A 26,018-nucleotide genomic window follows, 5' to 3' on the forward strand; every position below is an offset into this window, starting at 1 on the left:
GCAGCTTCTGCTCCATTGACATCGTTCCTCACGGCCACGTGCACATTGCCCATCTTGCCTCGTGATGACTTCCTTTCTCTCCAACTTCCTCTCTTCCTGTCCTTGTCCTCATGGTCTCTTGACCCTCCAAGCCAGGAACCTAAGCTCCACCTACCTCTCTTCTGCCCAGTCATAGGCTTCAGCATCTTTATTTAACCAATCAGGGATAATTGGGGAACGTCCCTTATCATCCCATGGTTACAGGAAGTAGTTCAACACTCATAGCAATGCCCATGGCAGGGCGGTAACCAGATCCCAAGGTACTGAAAACAGCATCTGAAAACACAGTGCAGGAGACCCTCCTCCAACAAGCATGTGCTGGTTTCCTTTTAGTTTCATAGAAAATAGTTCAGTACACAATAAATTCCTAGACAGAGTTTTGCCAAGTAGCCAAGGCTGGCCATCAAGCTTGCCCTAATTCTCCTGCTGAGGCACCCTGAGCACTGAGATCATAAGGATGTGCCCCCATTCCTGGCTTAGCCCTCTTTTCTTGATATGACACGCCCCCTGCCCCCACCCCCACCCCCACCCCCGGCAGACCTCCCCAGGGACAAAGTTTCAGAGAAGCTCAGACTATGCCAGGCTTTCCAACTGCTCCCCCACCTCCCTTGCCACCAGTTTGTTCTTGTCTGCCTCCAGATATTTGAACGTGAGACCCGGCGGGAAAAGATCCTGGAAGCTAGACATCGTGAGATGCGGCTGAAGGAGAAAGGCAAGTCAGAGGGCAAAGATGAAGACCAGAAAGAGGATGAGATAGCCCTGAACCTTGAAGAGTTAGTCATCAAAGCTGAGGAGGAGTTCTTTGAGGTCGTCTTCTCAGAGCTGAAGAAGAAGGAGGCAGAGGCCTTGAAGAAGAAACCCAAGCTTGTAAGGACCTCAGCTGGGGCATGGGTGGCTTGGAGTCAGAGGGAGGTGATCATGAGGCCTGAGGAGTTCTGCCAACCACTGACCTCCTGGGTGACCTTGATCCAGTTATTTTCCAGGATGGACCATTTTCTTTTTCTTTCTTTCTTTCTTTCTTTCTTTCTTTTTTTCTTTTTTTTTTTTTTTTTTTTTTTTTTGGTGGTGGTGGTGGTGGTGGTTTTTTCAAAACAGGGTCTCTCTGTGTAGCCTTGACTGTCCTAGACTTGCTTTGTAGACCAGGCTGGCCTCGAACTCACAGCCATCCGCCTGCCTCTGCCTCCCTAGTCCAGGATGGGTCTCATCTCCTGAGGTAGTTTGTCTCCCAAGAGACATGAGGTTCTTTGAGAGCCAAAGCTCCATGCTTCTTAGAATGTTTCTCCCCATCATGGTAGCCCATCTTCAGCATGCATAATGGCCCCCAAAACAGAGCCCTGGGATTCTGAGAGTGAGGGCCTTGAGGCCCATGGAAGGAAAGAGCCGTGACATTTGCCCTTCTGTGCGCTGTTCTGGCTTAGCCCAACCAGGCGACAGGAGTTGTGGCCTGTGACTGCTCCTCAGCCCCTGGCCCTCAGCTCCCAAGTATTTTCCACCTGTGTCACCAGCCAGGCTCTTACTTTTTTCTCCCCTCCTCCATTGCCATCTTGAAAGTGAAGAGCACACTGTAAAGATGGTGCCCGGTTGTCTTATCTTCTCCATTTGCAGTCATTGTCCTTAGGGGTCCAGATAGGACGTCAAAGGCCAAGTGTCAGGAAAGCCATAAAGCCAGTATCTGCTTTTCTGAACAAGATTTGTTGTGTCATGGGGACCAAGGCCAAAATGAAAATGTGAGGCCCTTGTTTAAAAAGCGTTTAGAGGGGTTAGGGGTTTAGATCAGTGGTAGAGCGCTTGCCTAGCAAACGCAAGGCCCTGGGTTCGGTTCTCAGCTCTGGTGGGAAAAAAAAAAGCATGTAGAGATGAGCCTGGAGCGATATATCAGCAGTTAAGAGCACTGGCTGCTCCTCTAGAGGACCCTGGACAACTGTCTGTAACTCAACTCAAGTTCCAGGTGATCCAATGCTTCCCTCAGGCCTCTGTGGGCACCAGGCATTCATGTGGCACTTTGCCATACATGCAGACAAAACACATGTACATATTACAAACAAATCAACAAACAAATAAGAAGGTCTTAGTAGTGCCAACAAGATGGCTTAAAGGGTAAAGGCATTTACCATCAACCCTAATGGTTTGAGTTTGATTCCTGGGGACCCGTGTGGTGGAGGAAGGAGAGAACCAACTCCCACAGGTTGTCTTCTAACGACCACCTGTGTGCTGTGGAACTCAGGTCATGTGCATGCTCACATATGTATGTACATACACGCACACAAACACACACATGCACAACGGATGCTCTCTCTCTCACACACACACACTGAATAAATGAATAAATAGAACTGGTTGGAGGGGCTTGGATGTAGCTGCCTAGCATTCATAAAGCCTTGGTTTCATCTTCAGTATCAAACCGTAAACCACGCTGGCTCACGCACGCCTGTAATGCCAACATACATAGATCCAGGTAGAGGGGGTGATGTATACGTGAGGAGGGTGTCAGATCCCCTGGAGGTGGAGTTAGAGGTGGTTAAGAGCCACGTGACATGGGTGCTGGGAACTGAATACTCTGTGCAAGAGCAGCGAGTGATTTTGACACCACCTCTCCAGTCCCCCCACCCCACCCCCACCTCCAAACTCCCCCTCTGCCTAGGGGTACTTGCTCTGTCTCCCTCCTGCTTGAGAACAGGGAGTGATTTTGCTACACAGTTTGTATTTGGAGAGTTCTTGGCTGAGAGCCACTTTTATGAGGTGGGGAGGGGAGCCCCCATTTAGAGCACAGGCTGGACTAGAGTTCTGACCCTCTGGTTTAAATCCCCAAGCTCTTCCCATCTGTCACCCCTGGCCTACCTCATCCTTCGGAGGCGGAGATTAAAGTGCCCTGCAGCCGATGGGCTTGTGCTTGGGGCTCCCACGTCCTGAAATGCTTTCCTTGCAAAGTGTAGACATTCTTTTTTTTGTTTTGTTTTGTTTTTCAAGACAGGGTTTCTCTGTATAGCCTCGGCTGTCCTGGGCTCGCTTTGCAGCCGAGGCTGGCCTCGAACTCACATCGATCCGCCTGCCTCTGCCTCCTGAACAAAGTGTAGACACTCTCGATGAAGCTGGGCTGCAGAACGCGTTGGAGTTCACAGACTCACCCCCTCTCCTGCCCACCCCATACCACCTTCTCTCTTAGTCTTTGCAAAGTCTGGGGGGTTAGAAAGCATCACTCCAAAGCTAGGAAGAGTTAACTTCTGCCTGGAAGCTGAGCCTGGAACTCCTTGCTCTTGGCCTTGTGGGTTTTACCTCTGGGAAATGGGGTTGGAGGGAAGCCTGCCCCTCACCAGCATTTCTGTTTTTTTGTTTCAAAAGAAAAAAATAAGTGTAGACGTGGAAGATGGAGAGGAACTGTTGGAAGAAGCTACCGGAGAGGAGGAAGAAGCGGGTGAAGAGATAGAAGATGTGCCCACCTAGGGCGGCCTCTGCCCACACCACTGTCCCTTTGTGCTCCTTGCTGGCCTTCCTCTTAATGCCGTCTCATCTGAGAAGTGAAGGCTGAGTTTCTTTGTTCAATAATTATTGGTGATGACATATGGAGTCCAGTCACTGACCCACACTCGGGGCCAAGCCCCTAAGGGTACACTACAAGGGGTAGAGAGGCCTGGCCTCAGCCACCCTGAGGCTACCCCAACTCAGGGCACACATAGCCTTTAGTCAGACTCTGGATATGTCCCTCGATTGTGCGTATGACGGGTTCTCCATTTAATAGTTGGCAATGCCTTTCTCCAGAAGCTTCTAGAGCTCAGCTGAGCTTGCCCACTCGGCATGGGGGCCCTCAGGAGCATATACTGAGGGGCAAGTTCCTTTCTCACCCCCGTCCCCCCCCCCCCCCGCCACCTACTCGCAAGTCAGAAGTTTTGTCCTGCTCTGTAATACCTTTCCAAGCAACCCCTCAGGGGGCATCTTGAGTTGCAGTTACTGGGGAGGGGGATCCCCCAAGTGTGAAGAATAGGTGGGGAGGCTCTCACCGTATGTGTGTGCTTTCTATTGCTATGCTTCTTGTAACATTAAATCAGTGGTAACAGCAGTTGATGCCTGTCATGGGTCTCATGCTCAGGGCCTCGCATCGATCTTGTATGCTTTCCAAAGTTCCCCGAAGGTTTGTGTTTGAGCAGTTCTTCTTTTACTGAAGAGGAAATAGACACCAGGAGAGTTACCCAGTCACAGCTGGTGAGGAGCCCCAGGCAGTTGACTATGCAGAGCAGCAGGGCTTTTTGGGTAGGCACTAGGCTGGGCCCCAAAGCCATGGCTCCTCCATAAGGTAGTGGGTAGGGTAAAGGGCACCTCAGAGGCCATTGTGTACACTTACCAGTGCCAGAGTGTCATGGATTACGTGGTTGTCAGCTGAGATTCAAAGTGCCTGCATTAAGAATAGAATTGGAGGTCTGGAGAGATGGCTCAGAGGTTAAGAGCACTGGCTGCTTTTCGAAAGGTCCTGAGTTCAATTCCCAGCAACCCCATGGTGGCTCACAACCATATATAATGTGATCTGGTGAGACCTATGCTGCCCTAAGGGACTCTTCTCTCAAAGGTAGGATTCTCAGTGGGATGGATTCTGCTCCAATGGGATATATGGCAGCATCTGGGACATTTTGAATTAACACACCTGGCAAGTGAGTTGTTCCTGACACTGCAAGCAGAAATCCCAGGTTGTTAGGCTGCTTAGCATTCTAAGGTTCCTAGGATTCTAGGCCCCCACTACAGAGAACGGTCTCATCCAAAACATCAGTAGAAGGTTGGGGTAGTGCCGGCCTCACAAGCACATGCTCTGGGTTTGATCCTCACCACCTTGGAAACTGGAGCGTGGGGGACACATGGGCAATCCCAGATCTCAGAAGAGGCAGGAGAGTAAGCTGTTCACAGTCATCTTTAGCTACATATCAAGTTCAAGACTACCCCGGGCTACATGAAACTCTCTCCTACAAACAAGCAAAATAAGGTGGAGTCAGGGTACAGAAATCCAATTTGGAGAGTAAAATTAATCAGATGGAATGCTTTGAGGGGGGAAAAAGGCCCCCACTGAGAGCTTAAGGTGGAAAAACATTCTTTTTTTTTTTTTTTAGATTTATTTGTTTATTATGTATACAGTGCTTTTACCTTGTATGCCAGAAGAGGGCACCAGATCTCATTCTAGATGGTTGTGATCCATCATGTGGTTGCTGGGAATTGAACTCAGGACCTCTGGAAGCACAAGCAGACAGTGCTCTTAACCTCTGAGCCATCTCCCCCCAGCCCCATTCTTATGTTGTTCTGGAATGTTGGCCTTTGGTTTGTGCTTGCAAAAGTGGGCCACCTGCTGGGGCCTGAAAATCTTTTCCTGTGGTTACAGAGGGCGCCACTGATAGGATGGCATTCCAGAATGGACTGTGGGAAGGAAAAAGAGAACCTGCAGACAGTGGGGGGAAGGGGGCTGGAGAGCTCTGTGCACAGGGTGTCCCTGTTACCAGCCTTACTGCAATACCCTTCACTAGCCTCATACACTTGACACATGTACCGTGTGCATGCCTGGTGCCCACAGAGGGCAAAAGAGGGCCTGGACGGGCCAACACCAGGCTAGGTGTGACGTGAGAGTCATAGTAAGCTCTGTGGAAGGTGGCCAGACTTCTGTATCCAAAACAGTTATGTCCACATCCTATGCCACTTAACCTGTGTGATGCCATCACTGCATGCTGTGGCTACCAGGACAGATTGCCCACCATTTCTCCCATGAGGCTACTGGGTGCTGGGACCTCAGAACAGAACGCTCCCGAAAGGCCTTGTCACCCTTATAAAGTGGTCCTTGCACTTGATGGAATGCCCACAGTGCTGAAGCAGGGGGTGACTGCTAATGGCCTCCTGGGGTGAGATAATTATCCCCATCCCAGCTCAGAGAAAGCCCCTCAGAGTGCTGGAAACTATGAGCTGAGAGACAGAGCTGGGAGCCGAGGATGACAGGGAGTTTACAGGTGGGGCAGGAGTGACTCCAAGTCGGGTGCTTACTGCATGGCTAACAGTGACTTTTCTCAGTTCTGAGCCAGGTTCCAGCCAAGTGGGAGGCGGGGAGGCACGGGACAGATTTGGGACCACCCTCCCAGGACTAGAACTCACGAAATGCTGGGAAAAGGCCAGTACACACACACACACACACACACACACACACACACACACACACACACACACACACAGTTATGCAGAGTAATATTTTATTTTGCTTTGCTTTGAGATGGGATGTTATGTAGCCCAGGCTGGCCTTGACCTCACTAGGTAGCTGAGGATGACCCTGAGTTCCTAATCTTCCTGAGTGATGGAACTACAGGTGTATACTACCATGCTTATTTATGCAGTGTTGGGGATGGAAGCCATGGCTTTATGCATGCCAGGCAAGCACCCTACCAACTGAGCCACATCCCCAGCCTCTGGAGACATTTTAAAGGAATAATGCAGGTCATTATGAGTGGGATAACAGGAGGATGTGCCCTGAATTCTCAGCATGGGGGGGGGGGCAGGAGGGCATAGGGAGAAGCTATCAGGTGTGCTCCATGAGAAGGAGTGTAGGGCAGCCAGGTGGTGTCTAGCATGTTCTTGAGCACAATTGCACACATGTGCCTGTCCACCTGTGTACACACATAATCACATGTCAGCAAAGGTGACTTTTCCGCTAGCAAAGGCAGGCCATGTAAACAAGGGGGTGGAGATTTCAATGAACCCAGAACATCTGAGCTCATGTAGAATTATCGTGACCCTTGATTCCCCAGTCTGAGGGCTCTCATGAAAAACAGGAGCGGATGCTGCCACGAGCTTCATCCACATCAACTAGAGGAGAAGAAAGAGGATAGTGACAGGTGAGATGGGTTTAGCATCAGGATCGGTATGGAATCCCGCCTCAGAGTCCGATTGTTTCCAGAAAGGTTTAACAGAGCAGGGAGGGACCACCATGAGTGTGGAGGGCACTGTCCCCAAGGGCTGGAGGTCAGACCAAATTAGGAGAAAAGTGAACTAAGCACCTGACTTCCCCTCCTCCCCCCCTCCTCCTCGTCCTCCCCCTCCTCCCATCTCCCTTGAGCTCCTCTTCCTCTTCTTCTTTCTCACTGTGGACATAATTTCTGCCTCGTGCTCTTGCTGTCATGGCTTGTCTGCCATATTGGACTGTACGCCCAAACACTGAGCTAAGAAACAAAATTCCTTAAGTTTTTCTTGTCAGGAATTTTGTCATAACAACCAAACCTCAACATCAAGCAGAAGAGATCTGTTTGAGAGTACACACGACTGTGAGGCAAGTCTCCACGGCAGATGAGCTGGAACCTCTAGCCTTGAAGTGATTTGTTTTGAGGCAGAGTAAGCTCTGTGCAAGCTAGGATGGCTTCAGATTCACCACAGTCCTCCGGCCTCAGCTTCCTGGGGACTGGGATTACAAGTACACACAGCCATACCTGCCTCCAAGGCTGCTTATTTTTTTTTTACCCATCAGCCAGGACAGGCCATCTTCTGTGAGATAATAGATGTGGAAGAAGGAGGAGGAGGAGGAGGAGGAGGAGGAAAAGGAGAAGGAGAAGGAGAAAGAAAGGAGAGAGAGAAAGAGAGAGAGAGAGAGAGAGAGAGAGAGAGAGAGAGAGAGAGAGAGAAGAGAGAAGGAAACTAGGCAAAGCCCACTTGACCAGGGACAATGCAAGGGTCTGAAATGCCACTGGGCTGGGAAGTGCTGGCACATGTCTATAATTTTATCAGTTGAGAGTCTGGGACAAGAGGTTGTGAGTTTGACGCTACCCTGGGCTAACAATCTTGATCCCCATCTCAAAACCAACAGGCGGGAAACATTCTGAACTCGCAGCCTGTTCTCTCTTTAGTACCACCCAGTTGCAAACTGGCAAGCCTCAGAGAACCAGGCAATACCTGGGACCCCCTGCAGGAGACTTGGCTTTTCAAGCTTAACTTGGTTGATGTATTTATCAAATCCAGGGCTTCCAGCTGCTGTTTATTAATAACTATCTGCAGCACAAGCTCCTAGGGGAAGTCTGGGAAACCAGTCCCGAGGCACAAGCTGACACCATGCTCTACCGCTGGGTGCAAGCCAGGTAGCTGAGACAGCCCCAAGGGATGTGAGTGTATACTTTCTCAGCTTCTTTCCTGGATTCCAACCCTGTGGAGTCTCCTTCTCTGGTCTTTGAAGGGCTCTGGGCTCAGCCTCAGTGGAGACAGATGACCTAAGAACAGATGACTATATTCAGGAAGTGTTCCAACACCGTCCAGGTGACAGGCACAGCGGACAGGGAAACCAGGCTTCCAGCAGCTAGGCAGGTTGAGAACAGAATTAGGATTAGAATCCTGTTTTGCCCAGGCCTCTAGAGGCAAGGAATCTTTCCTCTGGGCTCCCTGGGTCTGTTATCGTTGCTACTGTTACCAAGAATGGAGATTGCAACTGTTTATCCATTGTTCCTTCTGGCCCAGTGGCTGCCTGTCCAGCCTTTTGATTGACGTTGGGAAGCATCCTCATCTATAGAGTTCACAATGGAAAAACAAGAACAAAAAAAGTTGGGGGATGGTGCTGGCACACGCCATTAATCCCAGCACCCGGAAGGCAGAGAGACCCAGGATCTCTGAGTTCAAAGCCAGCCTGGTCTCCTAGGACAGCCAGAGCTACACAGAGAAAACACTGTCTCAAAAACAAAACAAAATGAAATTTCAAGAAATTTGTCATTAAAAAAAAAACTTATTTTTAATGGTGTGTGTTGTGAGTTGCCTGTCAATGCTGGAAACTGGACTCGAGTCCTCTGCCAAATTAGCACGTGCTCGTAACTCCTGAGCCATCTCTCCAGCCCCACTCCTAGTTTCATACTTTAAAAAATTCATATACTATGCACATGTACTAGGGTGTCCACGTGGAGATCAAAGGACGACATCTGGGAATTGGTTCTGGCCTTTCCACCATGTGGGTCTCACTAAGAACGCACTAAGGCTTGACAGCAAGCTCCCTTACAGGACAAGCCATCTAGCGGACCCTCAGAATGTTTTAAGTAGCTTATGACTTTCTGCTGTGCCACATCCATATCCTACCTAGGCCAAATGCAACCTGGAGCCACAGGTGGGACTCTCCTGGGTGGTGTTACTCTTGCAGGCAGGCTAGGTCCATCCATTTTGACCTCAGAGTGGTTTACTAGTGGGCCAACACCGAGAAAAAATTCCCATAAGACACACTCCACTAAGCCAAGCGCCACAGGGTGTAGGGAGAGCTCTTCACCCACCCTCTCTTCGGACAAAGGGTGCAGCCATCCACACCCTACGATGGCCTCCACCCCTACGATGCCCGCATCGCTCATGGAAACACGAGGCTGCTGGGCGCGCCCTGGAGACGCCCAGCAACAGTCAAGCGGGCAGCAGATGATCATGGCCGCAGGGGCAAGGCTGCTTCTGCCCAGCGAGTCGCGTGCCAGGCAGGCGCCAGGAGCGCAGAGGACACAGCCAGGAGCCACGAGCCTGGGCGCGGGTGTGTGCAGAGGGGGACACCAAACGGACGCCGCTGGGCCGGAAGGACGCCAGGAAGCTCAGGCGCGGGGCCTGACAGAAAGTCTCAGCACCAGCAGCAGTAGCAGCAGCAGTAACGCAAGCCCGAGGGGCGTAGTAGGTGGTGGCATCCAGCTCACTCAGGTTCAGGGAGCCGAGCTCAGGAGGGGCGGAGCGAGCACAGGGGGGGGGGGGGGAGCACAGGGGGCGGGGCGGAGCCGGCCGAGCCCTCCCGGCCCCGCCTCCTGGTCAGGGCTCAGGCGGCCCGACGCGTTGTTGGTTTCGGGTTGTCAGGCAGCGGGAGGCGGAAGAGCGACCGGAGGAGGTGACCGAGGTAGAGGTGCACCTCGGCCATGCCAGCTGTCGCGGCCTGAGACTCTCTACCTGCCGCAATCATGAAGGACAGCGGTGACTCCAAGGACCAGCAACTCATGGTGAGACCCTTTATTAAGCTCCTTGGTTCCCCTTCACCAATCCTCGGACCTGACAGCCTTAAACATAGTGTCCACTAAGAGGACACGCAAGAGATGGGGTCTGGGACTGTGCAGAACAACTGTCCAAGTTCTAAAGAACAGATGCCCAGAAGGTATGCCGGTACCTCCTGAGGCTGGAAAGTTAGCACCCCACTTCCCTCCCACCTCCCCAAGCTCAGCCTTCTTTGGGCCAAGCAAGACTCAGAGGTCAAGACCCAAAAGAGATCTCAACTAGTATTGCCTGAGAAGGAAGCAAGCGTCTCTAGTGAACCAGAAGACTTAAACCCACGCATGTCTTGCTTTAAAGGGGGCTGGAGCCACAGGTAGGAAAACAAAAGCCCCCAGGACAGGAGGAGCCAGCACCAAGCCTGGAGTGGCTAGTTATGGGGTTGTAACTCAGGTTCTGTCCAAATCAGGGCTCCAGGTACTTCAAAGAAAGGCTGTAAGCCACTTAAACAGTCCCAGGGTCTCATGGCCTGGGTGGATGGGAACTTGGGAGGTAGAGACCAAAGACAGAGATTCTTGGCTATCGGTGGTAGAAACCGGAGGCACAAGGAGAAGCCTAAGTACCACTCAGTTTGGGGGATGTGTGGAGATCACTCTCTCCCAGCCCTCTTCCCAGCTCCTAGCCTTTGATCTGTGGAAATAGTCCTTCAGCAGCAAATGATGGTAGCCAGAGAGTACGGCACTGTTACCACAGTGCAGGGAACTTTGCTTCTGCAAAGGGAAACTTGGACCCAGCCCCAGGGGGCCAATCTCAGACTTGAGGGTACCCTCTCTGGCAACGAGAATGGCCTCTTTGAAAGAATTTGCTCCAGAATGCTCATTGTCATTGGGGCAGGGACAAAAGCCCTCCCTTCACCAAGGAGGTTCAGCCAGGAGGCTGATAAAGACAATCAATCTGACAGGCTGTGTGGGTGAAGTGAACTGAGGACCCTTTAGGTCCACCCAGTACCCAACAAATGCTTCCATGTATTCAGCAGAAGAAAATCTCCCAAGTCCTGTCTCTGTTCTTTTGGGAGACACACATGGGGTGAAAACCCACTATCTCTTAGCGGCCAGGAAATAAATAACAGAGAAGCTCTTGACGACACTTGCAGGGGGTGTTAGGATGGGGTCACAGGTTGTTAGGATGACAAGGAGGAGATCTCTGTCCCGTCCTAATTTCCAGGCCATTCCTGTCACAGTCCACATGGTGCTCAGCAGCACCTCACTCCCAGATGCAGACAGGTGGCCTCTGGTCCCCAAGGCTCCAGATTTGAGCCCAAGGGAGTGGCAAGGGTTTAATTTGGGCATGTGACTGATACAGACTGTGTAGACAGTTGCCCCACTGGGGCTCCCCCTGAGGTATAGGCTTTTGAAAAAAAAAAAAAAAGACATAGACACAGACTCAGCTGGGCACCCTGTGGACCCTCTGTCCTTTGGCTTAGGCAACATTCTCGACTCACAGCTTTCATCAGGACCAAGGAGCTGGAGCTGCCTGACACTGGAGAACACAGGGCTGATGGGGAAGGAATCCAGAGACCCTTCTCCTCCTTTCCTCCACAGCCGAGTGTGGTTCTCCTAACCTAGGGCTCTGCTCTTCCTCCCAGGTGGCACTTAGGGTCCGGCCCATCAGTGTGGCTGAGCTGGAGGAAGGAGCCACCCTCATCGCTCACAAGGTGGACGAGCAGGTACTTGGGGCTTCAGGCAGGAGCTGCAGGGTAGAAGCCTGCTCAGCTTGCCTGACACACCGGGCTGGACAGCGAGAGCTCTGTGTCTAGCAACAAAGACCTCTGGGTGGGCTCTCCGCAGCAGGGCAAGAAGCTGTCTTCTTCCTAGTCCAGCCCAAGGGAAGCTAAGAGCTTTTGGGACCTGGCTGCCACCAGAACCATGAAATATGTCTTGGTGCACATGATTCAAACTTCCCCATCTGATATGCCTGCCAACCACAGAGGGCGCGTTCAGCTGGTCTAACAGAATGCCACATCTAGAGCATGCAAGTTTGGTAAAGCTCTTCACTGATCACTCTTCTGGGTCTTCATGTCCCCACGATGAGGGAGGGCTTATGTGGCAATAATTATTCATAAAGAGCCTACAGTGTGCTGGGAGCTGGGGCAGGAACTAGAAAAATGCTCCAACAGGAAAAGCCCCCAACCTCCTTCTGTTTCTGAAATTTACTATAGGGAGAGACGACAAGGAATTGATCAAGGAATTTTTTAAAAATGTATGAATTTTCAGTCTAGGAGGCCTAGAAAAAAAGAGGCCATTGTCAAGAGATCGAGTAAGAGGCACTGGACCCAGGCTCCCTTAAGAGATGGTGATGGAGGTTTGAGGAGACATCTAGTAGTTAAAACACTTGCCTTGAGCCAGGCAGGGTGACGCATGCCTTTAATCCCAGCACTCGGAAGGCAGGCAGGCAGATCGTTGTAAGTTCAAGGCCAGCCTGAACTACAAAGAGAGTCCAGGACAGCCAAGGCTAACACAGAGAGACCCTGCCTCGAAAAACCAGAAGGAAAAAACAAACAAACAAACAAACCTCGCCTCATGGGCATTAGGACTGAAATTCAGATCTCTAGAACCCACTTAAAATGTTTGTGGGTGTAGTGGTCCACCTGTAATTCCAGTCTTGGAAGGCAAGACACAGGGAACTTCCAGAGTGAGCTAGCTGCCAAGAGTAGCCATATCCTTGAGCTTTGGATTTGATTGAGAGACCCGGCCTTGGTGCACAAGATGGGAGGAATGATTAAAAAAAAACCAAAAGAGTAATTCAGGGTGGTTTTTACCATCAACTTTAGGGCTCTGCATGTACACAGGCACTCATACCCACATACGTGCAAACATACATACAAACACAAGAAAAAAGGAAAAAAATATGAGAAACAGTGATGAGCCCAGCTATGGTGGCACGTGTCTGTAATCCATTCCTCATGAGGCTAAGGCAGGAGGATCAAATCCCCATGCTATCCTGGGCTTCAAATCGAGACTCTGCTTTAACTGGAACTGGAGTGGAATATAAAGAAGAGATCTTTTGGGTTTTTTTTTCTTTCTTCAAGACAGGGTGTCTCTGTGTAGCCCTGACCATCTTGAACTCACTGTGTAGACCAGGCTGGCCTTGAACTCACAGAGATCTGCCTTGTCTCCACCTTCCAAGTGCTGAGATAATGCACCACCACTGCCCAGCGGGTACAGGAGAGATTTTGATGAGTGGTGGTGGTGCACATCTTTAATCCCAACCCAGGACAGCCAGGGTTACACACTGAGACACTGTTTTAAGTGATGATGGTGATGTATTCAAGAGGGAAAATTGCAACCAGAGGGACTCGCTATGTCCAAGACCCTTCAGATGGAGGCACACTGTAACTGCATCACCCAGAAAAAGCTAGCATGGCCCAAGGAGAGGGCTGAAAGGTGTGAGATGAGGTGACATAGGCAGGACCCAAATCAAACTCTTTGTCAACATGGCCAAGATGCTTGTTTTGTGTTTGTTTGGGTAGGTACTTCAAGACTCGGGTACTAGAGTGGTCCTGGGCACAATGGTGGGGACAGGGACATACTTGGTATGACAGCCTGATGGTGACCCTGGCCTGTGTTTCAGAGCTGTGCTGCTCTGAGTCCTGGGTCTCACTGGCTGGGCTGTGGGATGGGATCTGGGGTCCGGGAGCATAGGATGGGAGCTACGGGGCTGACAAAGTCTATGGAGAGACGCTGCCTCTGGACCAGCTCCTTATGCTGGCCTCAGGAAGCCCCAAATGATTTTACCTCCTTCTGCCCCTTTCCTCAGCGCCCTTGGGGAAAATGGAGGTGTCTGGAAGAACCCCAATGTGGTGAGCAGGAGCAGAGAGAATGTATGTTGGCAGAATAGGAACCTCATCTTTAAATGGGGGCGGGGCGGGATATACCCCACTGCCTTCTTTCTCAGTGGTTTGTGAGTTTTGGTGTTATTTGTTTGAGACAGGTGCTCAAATAACCCAGACTGGCCTTGGACTTACTATGTGGCCGGAAATGACCTGATCTCCTGCCTCTCCCTCCCAAGTGCTAAAGTTGTAAGTGTGCATCATCATTCTGAGTTATAAAATGCTGGGGATTCAACCCAAGGTGCTGTGCATACACACTCCACAACTGAGCTACACCCTTGCAAGAATTTGTTTTTGTTTTTGTTTTTGTTGGTTTTTTTGTTTGTTTGTTTGTTTTGTTTTTTTTCTTGGAGGCAGGGTTTTCTCTGTGTAGCCTTGGCTGTCCTGTACTTGCTTTATAGACCAGGGTGGCCTCGAACTCACAGTGATCTGCCTGCCTCTGCCTCCCAAGTGCTGGGATTAAAGGTATGCTCTACCATGCCCAGCTAAAATTTTTCTTCTTCTCCTTCTTCTCCTTCTCCTCCTTCTTCTACTTTTATTTTCATACCCTAACCCTAGATACACACACATCCAGGTGCCTGTTTGATGGTCAGAAGACAATTTGGGGGAGTTGCTTCTCTTCTCCCACATATGGGACTACATATGTCGTAGTCTGTAGAGAAGGAGGTTCCCCAGGGCTGCTGTTTAGCTGCTGAGAGGGCTCCCCCCTGAAAACACTCGGGAGGCGAAACCTCCTTCTAGACAAGGCCACTCCCTACTTGTCCATCTGCCTCCAAGGGTATCAGGTTCATAGTTTGGGACAATGGTGGCTCTCTCAGCTGCTCCTGGCACTAGGCCACCTTGGGGGTAGATCAATATGAAGTGATGGGAACAGTCCCTCTTAAGTACCCACGCCTGTCACACACTGGCTCCTTCTGTCTATGGGGGCAGAGGGGAGGGCTGCCCAGCCTGGCTCTAGCCTACCCCAGTGAGCTGTACCTCCCACCAGAGCAGAGCTGGGCCAGCCCAACAGGCTGCTCCTTTGTCAGCAGAGACTCTGAGAGTGCTGTCTAAGCATTATGGGCACAGGGCTCTTCACACTGCCCCCTGCACATTCTGCCTTTAGCTCCCCAGTGGCTTCCAAACTAGCCTTGTACTGGAGGACCTGGCCTAGTCCCTCTCACTGCCACCTGGGAGTGGCTACAACAAAGGCTGAGTTGACAGCCTAAGTAGCTGTCTCTTGGCACATCGGCCCTGGCAACTAGGTGTTTAAGATATGGGACTCCACGAACCAACATGGAGGAGAGACTTCCTTGTCCCCTGGCCCTGGCCCTCTCCCAGAACCCTGCTGTCCATCTCACCCTCTCCAGGGCTGCCTGGCCCAGAGGAAGATTGAGGGCTGTAGGTCAGTCAGGCCAGTTGTCTCTTTTTGCTTTTCTCTAAAATCATAGGACTTGATGGCTGGACTGTGTGGTAAGCTGGTAAGCTAGCCCAGGACAATACGGGAATGGTGATAAGGCTAGGCCCACGTGGTCAGCACAATGCCCTGCCCCCTGAAGAAGAGGCCAGGTTAGAGCGGTACCTAGTTTCCATTGCTCCATGGGACTGGGGCTGTCATGGCCTCTGTGTCTGGCTCCTCTGAGGGGCTCACCAAGCCAATTCCCTAGGGCTTTGGGTGATAGGTCTTGCCTCTTGCTCCCTGTCTCTCCTTGGAGCTGACTGGGTTCCTCTGCAGGTGACATCTCAGTGTAAGGACATCCAAAGCAATCAGTACGGGCCGGAACCCCTCCCAGGAGCTCAGCCAGCCCATTGGACAATGGCAGAGAGTGACAATAGCCCACCCCCTCGGTGGGTGGGCTAAAGTAAGGAGAGGCAGAGGGTACTCAGCTTGTCACTGACTCCAGCCACTATGAGGGGTCCCAAGTCTGCCCTAGGACTGAGCATCATCTGGAGCTTGGCAGCCTATAGCAATGAGGGTTAGCAGAAGAGCGCATGCCAATAGGCAAAGAATCCCTCAGCATCAAGAGGCCAGTGTGAATAGTTTATAGTTTAACTATTATAGTGCTTTCCTAGCACACACTAAGCCCTAGATTTAATCCCCAACGCCGCAGAAACTGGACATGGTGGCCACACCTGTACTCCTGGCACATAAGAGGTAGAGGTAGGAGGACCGGAAGTCCACAGCCATCCTTGACTACATTGCAAGTGTGAGACCAGCCTGGGGCTACATGATGAGACCCTGTCTTGTTAAAAATTAAGATGAGAGGGGAAGGGAGGGAGTGGGGAGCAACGTGTGTGCCTGGATTCTGGGAATGTTGAAGCCAGTCCTGGATTTGTCAAGGGGCCAGTTCTGGTCGCTTCCGGGGGCCTGGGAAGGCAGAGCCCTTTTTTGGGGACCTAGGACCCAGACCCCCTCAAGGAAGCCAAGAAAGCAGAAGGGGCCTGGAAGGTATCCCAGGTAGGGATGAAGTTCAAGACAAACAGCCACCTTCACCTCCCACTTACCCCTCCCAAAGCCTCCTCCCAGCCTCCCAGGTTGTGTTTATCTGCAGGATTTAAACCAAGCAGTTATATGTATAATCCCATAATTAGCACTTGTCCAGCTGTCTGTTAATGGGGTCCGGTGGAACCACACAAGGGCTCCCCAGGAGGCCTGTAGAAGGGCGGGACAAGTGAGGGAAGGGAAAGTACAAGGCAGGAGGGTGACACGGACAGAAAGCTACAAGGGTGGACCAGGGGCCCAACCTTGTCATGCCCTGGCTGGGTGCCAGAGGACTGCTAATGACTCCCTGGGCCTCTGTTTCCTGTCAGGGGACTGGAGAGTGAGCATCTTTTCCATCTGCTACTCCAAGCGCTATGGAGAGGGTTATAAATGAGGCAAGGCAGCCATTGTGAAAGGCAAACAGAGTGTAAGGTAACAGGTGCCAAAGGTGCAGTTGGAGTTAGCCTGCTCGCTGCCTAGAGCGCAGTGGGGGTGAGGTTCTGTACCAGCCACACAGAGGCTGCTAGGCCCCATCGTTCCCCAAGAGCTGGGCCTAGCAGGAAATGAGCAGGGGAGAGTGCGCGCTTAACTATATCCCTGGGCAACCAGCAAGCTGTTCCATCTCTCTATCCCATTGTAAGTCCACGTGATTGGATCATACTCTGTGGTCCTTAATGTCTGGCTTCATGTCCTTAGCATGTTTTCAAGGTTCATAAGTATTTTTCTTTTTCTAAAATCATCAGTGTGTATGTATATATATATGTGTGTGTGTACATATACATACACATATTTATTATTTATTTATTTATTTATTTGGTTTTTTTTGAGACAGGGTTTCTCTGTGTAGCCTTGACTGTCCTGGACTCACTTTGTAGACCAGGCTGACCTCCAACTTACAGCGATCTATCTGCCTGCCTCTGCCTCTCGAGTGCTGGGATTAAAGGTGTGCGCCACCATGCCCGGTGAGTATTTTCTTTTTCATAACCAAGTAATATTTTAGAGGATAGGCATACCATAATTTGTTTACCTATTCTACAGCTGAAGAGCATTTGAGCTGTTTCTAATTCTTTGGCTCTTGTGCATAACGCTGCAAGTATCCAAGGATTGCTACACTTAGCAGTTGGATGGGTACAAGGAGAGAGTGCTTATTAATGCAGACTTGTGGGCCCAAATCTCTAGAGATTTTGTGTGATTCTGGGTGGTGCCTGAGAAATCTGGGGGTCTGTGATGAAGGAATCACCACACTCCCCGAGAAATACCACATTAGACTACCTTCCAGGTTATGCCTCCTACACCATCCTGAGCCTCAGATCAGATGAGCTCCTGGCTGAGACAGCAGCCAGATGTAGCTGTGCCCTCAGCAGCTGGCTAGGCCTTGGTGGCCTTATGAGCCCAGCAAGCCCTGTCTCCTCTCCTCTTCTCTTCCTCCTCCTCCTCCTTCTCCTCTTCTTCTTCCTTCTCCCTCCCCCCAACCCCCTCTCTTTCTGGTTTCATGAATCCCTGTGTCTACTGACAGAAACATGACAGGCAACAGATGTTCTCACTAACAAACAAAAACCCAGAATCAGCTTTCAGGTACAATAGCCACGCAGAAACCAGGCTTTGTCCTTCCTCCACCTATCAGTATAAAGGGACTGTGAGCCTGGATCTCTGGACTGAGGATGAATCCAGAGACTGCCTGAGGCTGCCTGAGCAGGACACGGTGCAGTGTGGCTTCTTGTGTCATGGCTTCAGCCCTGTTCATCCTCCTTTACCTCCCACTGAGCCACATTCACGCTCCCCCACCCCCGCAAAAAGTGATGCCTTTGGCTCTAGGTCATATGATCACTGTCTCCGAGCCCCATTGAGGTCCTCCCTTCTTTGGAGATCATCACTGTCAGGTTTTGAAGCCAAGAGAAAGGAGTGTAGCTTGTTGAGTTTTGTACTGGAGCCATTTTTCCCTTGTGGGGACATTTGGCAGCAGCAAAGCTGGAGGAAGACTGCTGCCAGCAGCCAGTGGGTAGGGGCCAGAGGACAGTTACAGTGAAGAATTATCAGCCGGGTGTGGTGGCACACACCTTTAATCCCAGCACTCGGGAGGCAGAGGCAGGCGGATCACTGTGAGTTTGAGGCCAGCCTGGTCTACAAAGCAAGTCTAGGACGGCCAACGCTACACAGAGAAACCTTGTCTTGAAAAACAAAAACAAAAACAAAAAAAGAATTATCAGTCATAAGGCACTGGGCTAGGTGCCATCACCATCAGGGGGGCCAGAGGAACCCCGCTAAAGTTACAGTGTTGGTCAAGGCACCCACAGCTCAGCAGGGGAAATTTCCAACATGCTCTGTGCAAACATTTCTTGCCCAGGAGATATCAGGAGAGAGCCTGGTCTCTACCAGGACACCTCTCAGGGGCTAGACACCAACTTAAGGCCTCGTTTCTCTACAGTAGTTCAGGGTTCTGAGTGTCTCTAGAATTCCTGGTTACCTTTTCATTGACCTGAGAGCCAGTCCAAAGTGAAGACCTAGGAGAGGAGGGCCCACAGCTGCCTGGCCCCCTGCTGAGTTAGGCCCAAGGACTGCAGGGTAGCTGAGCCTAGAGGTGGCTATGGGGGTGTGTAGGCCAGTGCCCTTTAAATTCAGGCAAATTTTCACAAACACGGAGGGTGGGTGAGCTGTGTGCTTTTCTTTTCATACCATCCCCCACCTATGTCTTCAGTGAAGTCTCCTGGCCAAGGGCATGAGAGTCCCTCGTGCCCTTGGCCACACCTCCCTAGAACTGTGGCCACACCCACTTCAGGGGGCGGGGACCGGCCTTGAGAAACCTGCCTTGGGTTTGAGTTTGCGACATGTAAGGAAGAGCATGAGGCTGTGTGGCTTCAGTGAGTTTGTTATCCTGCGGGATTGATGGCCAAAAGGCTGTGCAGAAAGGGCCTGTGCAGACCCCTCTGGTCAGGCTCAGAGATGGCTCCGTCCTTTCTGCCTCTCCATATCACCTTCCACCTATGCAGAGCTGTGGTTTTGTTGTTTGTTTCAGTCAGGGTCTCCCTGTGTAGACCAGGCTGGCTTGGACTTGCTGTGATCCTCCTGCCTCTGCCTCCTTCATAGACTGGCAGCATGAAGCGTCAGGTTGGGCCCTCTGGCACTCTGTGATGCGGTGTTCCCTGTGGCTGGGCTGTGGAGGGGACACAAACTACAGAAAACTGTGCCCTTAGCATAGTTAGTTAGATGCAAAGTGGTTTAGTTCTGGGACACGGACCCCCCTCATCCTCAGCCCACCCATGCCTGATGCTTCCAGTGAGTGACTGGGCAGACATCTGCCTGGAGTAAATGCCCTCCCGTCTCCACCCCAAGTTCATATGTTGAAGACGTAACCCCAGGACCTCTAACAAGGGCTTTTTAAAGGCATATTTCAGTAAAGATGAGGTCATAATAAGAGTAAGGTGGACTCTTAAGACAGAAGATTTGTGTCAGGCTGGGGATATAGCTCAGTTGGGAGAGTGCTTGTCTATCATACACAAAGTCCTGAGTTCGAGCCCAGCACTATATAAAGCTGGACGTGGCAACACACTCCTGTAATCTCATCTTTAGCTAAATAGTGAGTTTGAGACCAGCCTGGGCTAAATGAGACTGTCTTAGAAAAAACAAAGCACATGAAATGAGATGCCAGCCCAGTATGGTGACTCATGCCTTTAACCCCAGCATTTAGGAGGAAGAGAAAGGTAGATCTCTGAGTTCAAGGCCATCCTGGTCTACATAGTAAGTTATAGAACAGGCACTCTACACAGAGAAACCTTATCTTGGAAGGAAGGAAGGGAGGGAGAGAGGGAGGGAGGGAGGAGGGAAAGAAAGAAAGAAAGAAAGAAAGAAAGAAAGAAAGAAAAAGAAAGGAAGAAAGAAAGAAAGAAAAAGAAAGCACATGCTAAACCTTTCTGTGATTCTCGGTAGACCCCAAACTGCCTCCAAAGGCAGCCTTACTCAGCAAATGTCCTTGGACATACGCTGTATGCCACCCAGGGTGGCATTCAGAGGGTCCTAAATCAGATCCATCCTTAACTCACAGCAGTCCCTGGGTCCTTACTGCTGGGATACCCAGCAAGAAGGACCAAAGGCGAAACTCCAAGCTTTCTTTCCACCACGCATCTCACCCTAGAGACCTTGCACCTCTTAGCCTTGCTCATGTTTTTTCTCTAGAATGTTCTTCTGTTGGCTGCCTCCTGCTCATCCTTGAAGGTAGCCACACTAGTGTCATCTCCTCCAGGCTGCCTTCTGGTTGGGGTGTCTCTCCTCTATACACCAGCTCTCTCCTGGTTACGAATCTGAAAGTGTCAGAAGGCAGGCCTCATTTTTCTATTTCTCTAAGGCCTTTCCCATGTTTGGGGCACATGGTAGGTGCATCACTGATGAGTTGCACTGGCCTGAACACCCCAAGCCAGTCCCCATGGCAGCCCAGGCTCCCTGCCCAATCCTTCCTGGCACAGCTGTGGTGCACCTGGTCAAGGGGCACAAGGCCTCCATTGTGTGCTGTGGTGGCTGCGAACAACAGTGGTATTCTGGGGCGGGGCGTGGAGGCTGGGGTCCTGACAGATGGAGCCCAGACAAAGCCCTCATTAGGTGGGATGGTGGCAGGTGGAATGACAACTCTCTGATGTGGGATCATCTGGGCATCAAAGAGACCAGGTGTCCATATGGGCTTGGGAATGCCTGAAGGTCACATAAAGGCCATCTGTTAGGGTGGGTGATGGGACATGCTGTTCACTCCCCTCTTAAGGCTCTGTGTCCACAGGAACCCCAGTATTTAAGGTGAGAGAGTTGTTGTAGCTGGCCCTGCTCCTGGCGCAGCCCTCGGGGACCCATGCCAGGGTCCTCAAAGCCAGGTTTTGTCTTTATCTGGGTCCGAAATCTGAGCTGGGCTCAGGCTGCTGATAGCCTGGGATAGAGATCAAACCCGACAGAAGGCATGGAGGGCTTCGGGGCGACGCCCTGAGGAGGGGCCAGTGTGAGGACAGGTGAGTCCCTAGGGAGCAAGCCCAGTCATTCCATACTGAGTCACAGTGGCTGCTAGTCTTTGGCTACCTGCGAGTGGATGGCTTTTCCAAAGCTACCAAGTGATCACCCAGCCTGTCTGTCCGTGGCTCACCTGGATTCCCCCATCTGATAGGCAGAGACTTCTGTCTCCTGGGGAGTCATCCACCCCTGGAGAACCACAAAAGGGACCCTGCAGCTATCTGAGGTCAGGTGGGTGCAGGAAGCCAGGGTACAGGCCTTCTCTGGGTATTCAGTGGGGGAAGGGAAGGTGTCAATTCCGGGAGAGGCATGGGATGTGGAAAGGAACCTGCTGGGAATCCCGAGGCCCTTGTCCTGCTAAAATCATCAGGCCTGACTTGGGGACTCAAAGGGACACCCACTGAGGACTTCCTAATCTCCTGAGTTCAGTTGAGTATGTAAGCTGGTCACCCGTGGCCTCACCGTCACCCTCACCGCCAACCTCTGCCACCTCTGGATGGCTCTCCACACTTGGCCTATTCCCAAGGCCTTTAGAACAGTCATGACCCCTGACTCTCCCACTGACCCCTGGAGGGGAGTGGAGTGGGGGCCACAGCCACTATCCCTACCTTCTTTTAATTGCCCTGTAATAGCCAATCACCTTCCTGTTTGGCCCTTTGTGAGGGAGGACTCAGTTTACCTACATGCACTGCCTCATATTCCCTAAAGCTGAATGAGTGCCCAGGGCTAATGTGAGCAGTGGGGAACAAGGTTGGGGGGTTTGGGGCTATTAAGCCCATGAAAACTGCTAAGGCACCCCCACAAGCCCCTATAGCAGCAGAGGTTAGGGAGAGTTGAGAGGGTGAACGGGTACCAGGCTGAGAGCCCAGTGGCCAGAATTCCAAGCAATGAGACACTGGGATTTGACCTCCCTTGTCTGAGAGTAATAATGAGAAATCCACACTGAGGGGTTCAGTAAAAAATCTGGTGTTGATGGGGTGCGGTGGTGCATGCCTGTAATCTCAGCACGGAGGAGGCTGAGGCAGGAGGTTGCCCCAAGCTCAAAGCTAGCAGGGCTACAGATCGAGAAGGAGAAGAAAACGAAACAGTGCATGTTAGTGTGCCCCAAGACTGAACATTGGTGTGTACTGGGAGTGAAGGCAGTATGCACTGGGGGTGAAGGGACCCCCTCTCTGCCCTCCTTATCCCTCCCTCCCTGGGAGAGGATGGGCTCTGAGGCCACCATCTGGCCCCTGGGAGCAGCCCCGCCTCATTAGGGAAGGGTCGTGGGACAGCTTATTTCCCCTGGCTGTCTGGCAGAGCCTGGTGCCTAGGGAACTCTGCCTAGGGAACCCCAGGTGCCAGGCGCCTCTGGTGGGGGGGGGGGCACCTATATTGTGCAAGGGAGCCTCCGATGTCGCCACTCCCAACCTGTCTTCTGTTTGTTTATTTTTACCCACACTACATTTGATAGCAGCATCTTGGGTTAGGGCAGTTAGTGGCGTACCCTCCCCTGCCTCCACGCACACTCTCCCTCCCTGGAAGAGGATTGCCGAGACTCAACATATGTCACACACTTTGTCTCGTGGGCTTTGCACAGCCCCGAAAGAGATTACAGCACCATTTCCGCCACTGGGGAGGGGACTGAGGCTCAGGCAGGTCCCCATGGGGCCATGAAGCCACTCTGCTAATGAGAGGCAGGGCTAGGATTTAGAGTGTGTTTCTAGTGTCCTCTTCTATGCTACTCCCTTTATCCTCCCCTGAAACTCGGACACACACACACACACACACACACACACACACACACACACACACCAAGAGTAGCTGAGTATTCTCTGATGTTTCCTATCTCACACTCTACCATAGACCAGGAACCCAGCCGGCAAGGACCTAGCCACTTGTTTCGTATCCCTGATCGGAGCCCTCAGCACAGCTCAGCGCACGGGGACCTGGGCAGAGTGTAGTGGGTGGGCTCAGAGACTGTTCTTAAAACAAGGGGAGGGAGGAACCCAGCCAGCCCATGCACTGAGTACAGCTGCCCCACCCTCGGGCGTGGAATGCCAGCCTAGGGTCCTGCAGTCTCTCTTTCTAACTTTAGGTCTTAGCCAGGGATGTAGTTATTTTAAGTTGACGCAGGAAGGACCCAACGCCCACCTGCTTTCTTCACAGGTGCCACCCAGCTGTCAGCAGCTCTTTGCCTTCCTTGTTCCACAGTGGTCTAGAGGCTGGGCATGAAGGGCCAGGCAGGGTCCCCAGGGCCACAGGGCTGCAGAGATTCGGTTGAGGATCTTCTGCTTTGGGGGCTAGGTCCTGGGTTCTGAGTTCTCTGTTCTTCCACAAGCTAGGCCTGAAATTCCTCACCAGTCAGGGTGGGAGCACGCACTTTACTGTTACTGTAATGGGATGGAGCGAGGCTCGGGTGGAGATGGATTGGGCAAACCGGATCTTGTCACAAAAGATGTGCTGTGACCACCAGCAGTGTTGCCGTCCCTCCTCCAGTACAGACAGCATGTGGTAGTGTGTTAGGGGAAGAAGCCTTGGATCTGGTGTTCCCCGTAGATGCCACCCCACCACCACCCCTGTGCATGGTATTTTCTGCTGCCTTGTGGTGACACCGTCTTTGGGGAACAGTCACTCATTGTCAGAGAGGCTTTGTCTGCCAAGCACCCAGACCTAAAGCCCAGAGACCAGATAGTGGCAGGAGAGGTCTGCAGACTGGGAACGCCAGGTGACTGTGATCTCCTCCCTTGGGGACATTTGCAGATGGTGGTTCTCATGGACCCAATGGAGGACCCTGATGACATCCTGCGGGCACACAGGTCCCGGGAAAAGTCATACCTGTTTGACGTGGCCTTTGACTTCACTGCCACCCAGGTGAGGAAGAGCACGGCCTGGAAGCCAGACGAAAGACCTCGCCCGCCACACTTTGCCCCGCAAGGAAAGTGCCTTAGGGGGATCCTGCCCACTGTTTTTCCAACATTTGCTCAAGGACCCACTTTCTGTAGCTCTGCCCGTTTGTGAAAGTTCACAAGGACTTGCATGGCCTCTCGCCTGTACATTTGCACGGCCTGACACCACGTGACTGGCTTGCTTGTACGTCTGTAGGATGGCACACCTGGCCTTCCGCAGAAACACACTTGGTTAGCGCTCACGTACCGCTTTGCATAGAGTAGCCACATGACACTCCGCAGCTGGCTGACAGGGGCCGGGAGAAGATTCCTGAAGCCCATCTGGCATGAATAAAGCAGGCGGGGAACAGACTACAGAAAACGGACACCCTCTCGGGGATCCCATCTTGCCCATCTTCTTGGATGCTCAGACACTCCCAGGAGCTGACTCTGCATCCTCAGAGCAGGGGTGTGGTGGGGAGAGCCATCTGTAGAGCAGGCTTCTCAGGTGTCCTGAGCCCTCTTGCAGTCTGGTGCCCAGCCCCCCTCCTCCCACCAGGGGTGTAAGCAGAGACTCCCTTCCTCTGCTTCCCACATTCTCTTACCTCTGGCTTAGGGGTCCAGGGACAGACACTTCATCTGTTGACAACCAGGACCTGCCTGGAGGGGGTGGGGGTGGGACCAGTGTCTTGCCCTGTCTGTGTCTCAGACCTCTAACATCTTCCCTGCAGGAGATGGTGTATCAGGCCACCACCAAGAGCCTCATCGAGGGTGTCATCTCAGGGTACAATGCCACTGTGTTTGCCTATGGCCCTACAGGTGAGGAGGAAACTCAGACGTAGACAAGGACCAAAATGCCCTCGTTGTGTCCCCCGGGAACCAAGCCCTTTGCTCCTCATAAGTGAACCAACATGGCTCAGGAAGGGTCTGGAATGGAGTATGGGAATGCGCTGAACCTTGCCTCCCCCAGGTCCCTTTTCCCCCAAAGACCCCATTCCTCATCCATCTAGGAGGGAGCAGCCTCAAGGATGGCTCAGGACTGCCATAACACTTTCCCCAGTAAGGTTTCATCCTTGACCCCATCCCTGCTCACCACCAGACTGTCTTATCCAGGCTGCGGGAAGACATACACCATGCTGGGCACGGACCATGAGCCAGGCATCTACGTTCAGACCCTCAATGACCTGTTCCGAGCCATCGAGGAGACCAGCAATGACATGGAATATGAGGTGTCCATGTCCTACCTGGAGGCAAGTGCCCAGCAGGCTTGGATAGGAGACATATAAGATAGTGTGGCCCACCTCCCTGGAGCCGGTCACTGGCAGTTCCTGGGGTGCTCAGCATGGCTGTCTCACACCCCACGTGTATAGCTTTAGCCCTGGTTGATTAAAAATTGAGACTTGAGAGCCAGGCATGACGGTGCATGCCTTTAATCCCAGCACTCAAGGGGCTGAAGCGGGCAGATGTCTGAGTTCAAGGCCAGCCTAGTCTACAGAGCAAGTTCCAAGATGGCCATAGCTACTCAGAGAAACTCTGGAGAGAGAGGGGGGGAGGGAGGGAGGGAGGGAGGGAGGGAGAGAGAGAGAGAGAGAGTAACTAGGCAGCTATCTTAGTGGCACACTGATGACAGACAGGGATTCCAACTTGAGACGCTGTGGCTCTAATGTGGTATTACACTTCGCAGTAGCCTGAGCAGCCACCATCCTCGGGAGCAGCTCTCCTCTGAGCCCATTTCCTCAAGCAAATATCTTCCCATTCAGGATTTCGTGGGTTAAGAGGTGGTCACAGAAGTCAGGGGTCAGGCAAGCCTTATCTAAGCCACTGGCCCAGCCTCCATCTGGCTCCTCTTGGGAGC

The 26,018-nt window shown here is 52.0% G+C and overlaps 2 protein-coding genes across 2 annotated transcripts in view; both read left to right on the forward strand.

Annotated features, from left to right (window-relative positions):
* Positions 1-4,086, forward strand: part of DNAI2 (dynein axonemal intermediate chain 2) — a 37,095-nt gene extending 33,009 nt beyond the window's left edge. Inside the window, exons 12-13 of the mRNA XM_084749406.1 lie at positions 679-906; positions 3,379-4,086. Of these exons, the coding sequence (XP_084605532.1) occupies positions 679-906; positions 3,379-3,480 (330 nt within the window). The 3' untranslated portion in view covers positions 3,481-4,086. The remainder of the gene's footprint in view (positions 1-678; positions 907-3,378) is intronic.
* A 5,336-nt stretch (positions 4,087-9,422) lies between these two features.
* Positions 9,423-26,018, forward strand: part of KIF19 (kinesin family member 19) — a 28,500-nt gene continuing 11,904 nt past the window's right edge. The window contains exons 1-5 of the mRNA XM_084751154.1: positions 9,423-9,977; positions 11,609-11,689; positions 24,039-24,149; positions 24,895-24,982; positions 25,277-25,413. Coding sequence (XP_084607280.1) covers positions 9,939-9,977; positions 11,609-11,689; positions 24,039-24,149; positions 24,895-24,982; positions 25,277-25,413 — 456 coding nt within the window. The 5' untranslated portion in view covers positions 9,423-9,938. The remainder of the gene's footprint in view (positions 9,978-11,608; positions 11,690-24,038; positions 24,150-24,894; positions 24,983-25,276; positions 25,414-26,018) is intronic.

Source organism: Acomys minous (genome assembly GCF_964271855.1).
Source record: "Acomys minous genome assembly, chromosome: 12".
NCBI classification, from domain to species: Eukaryota; Metazoa; Chordata; class Mammalia; order Rodentia; family Muridae; genus Acomys; species Acomys minous.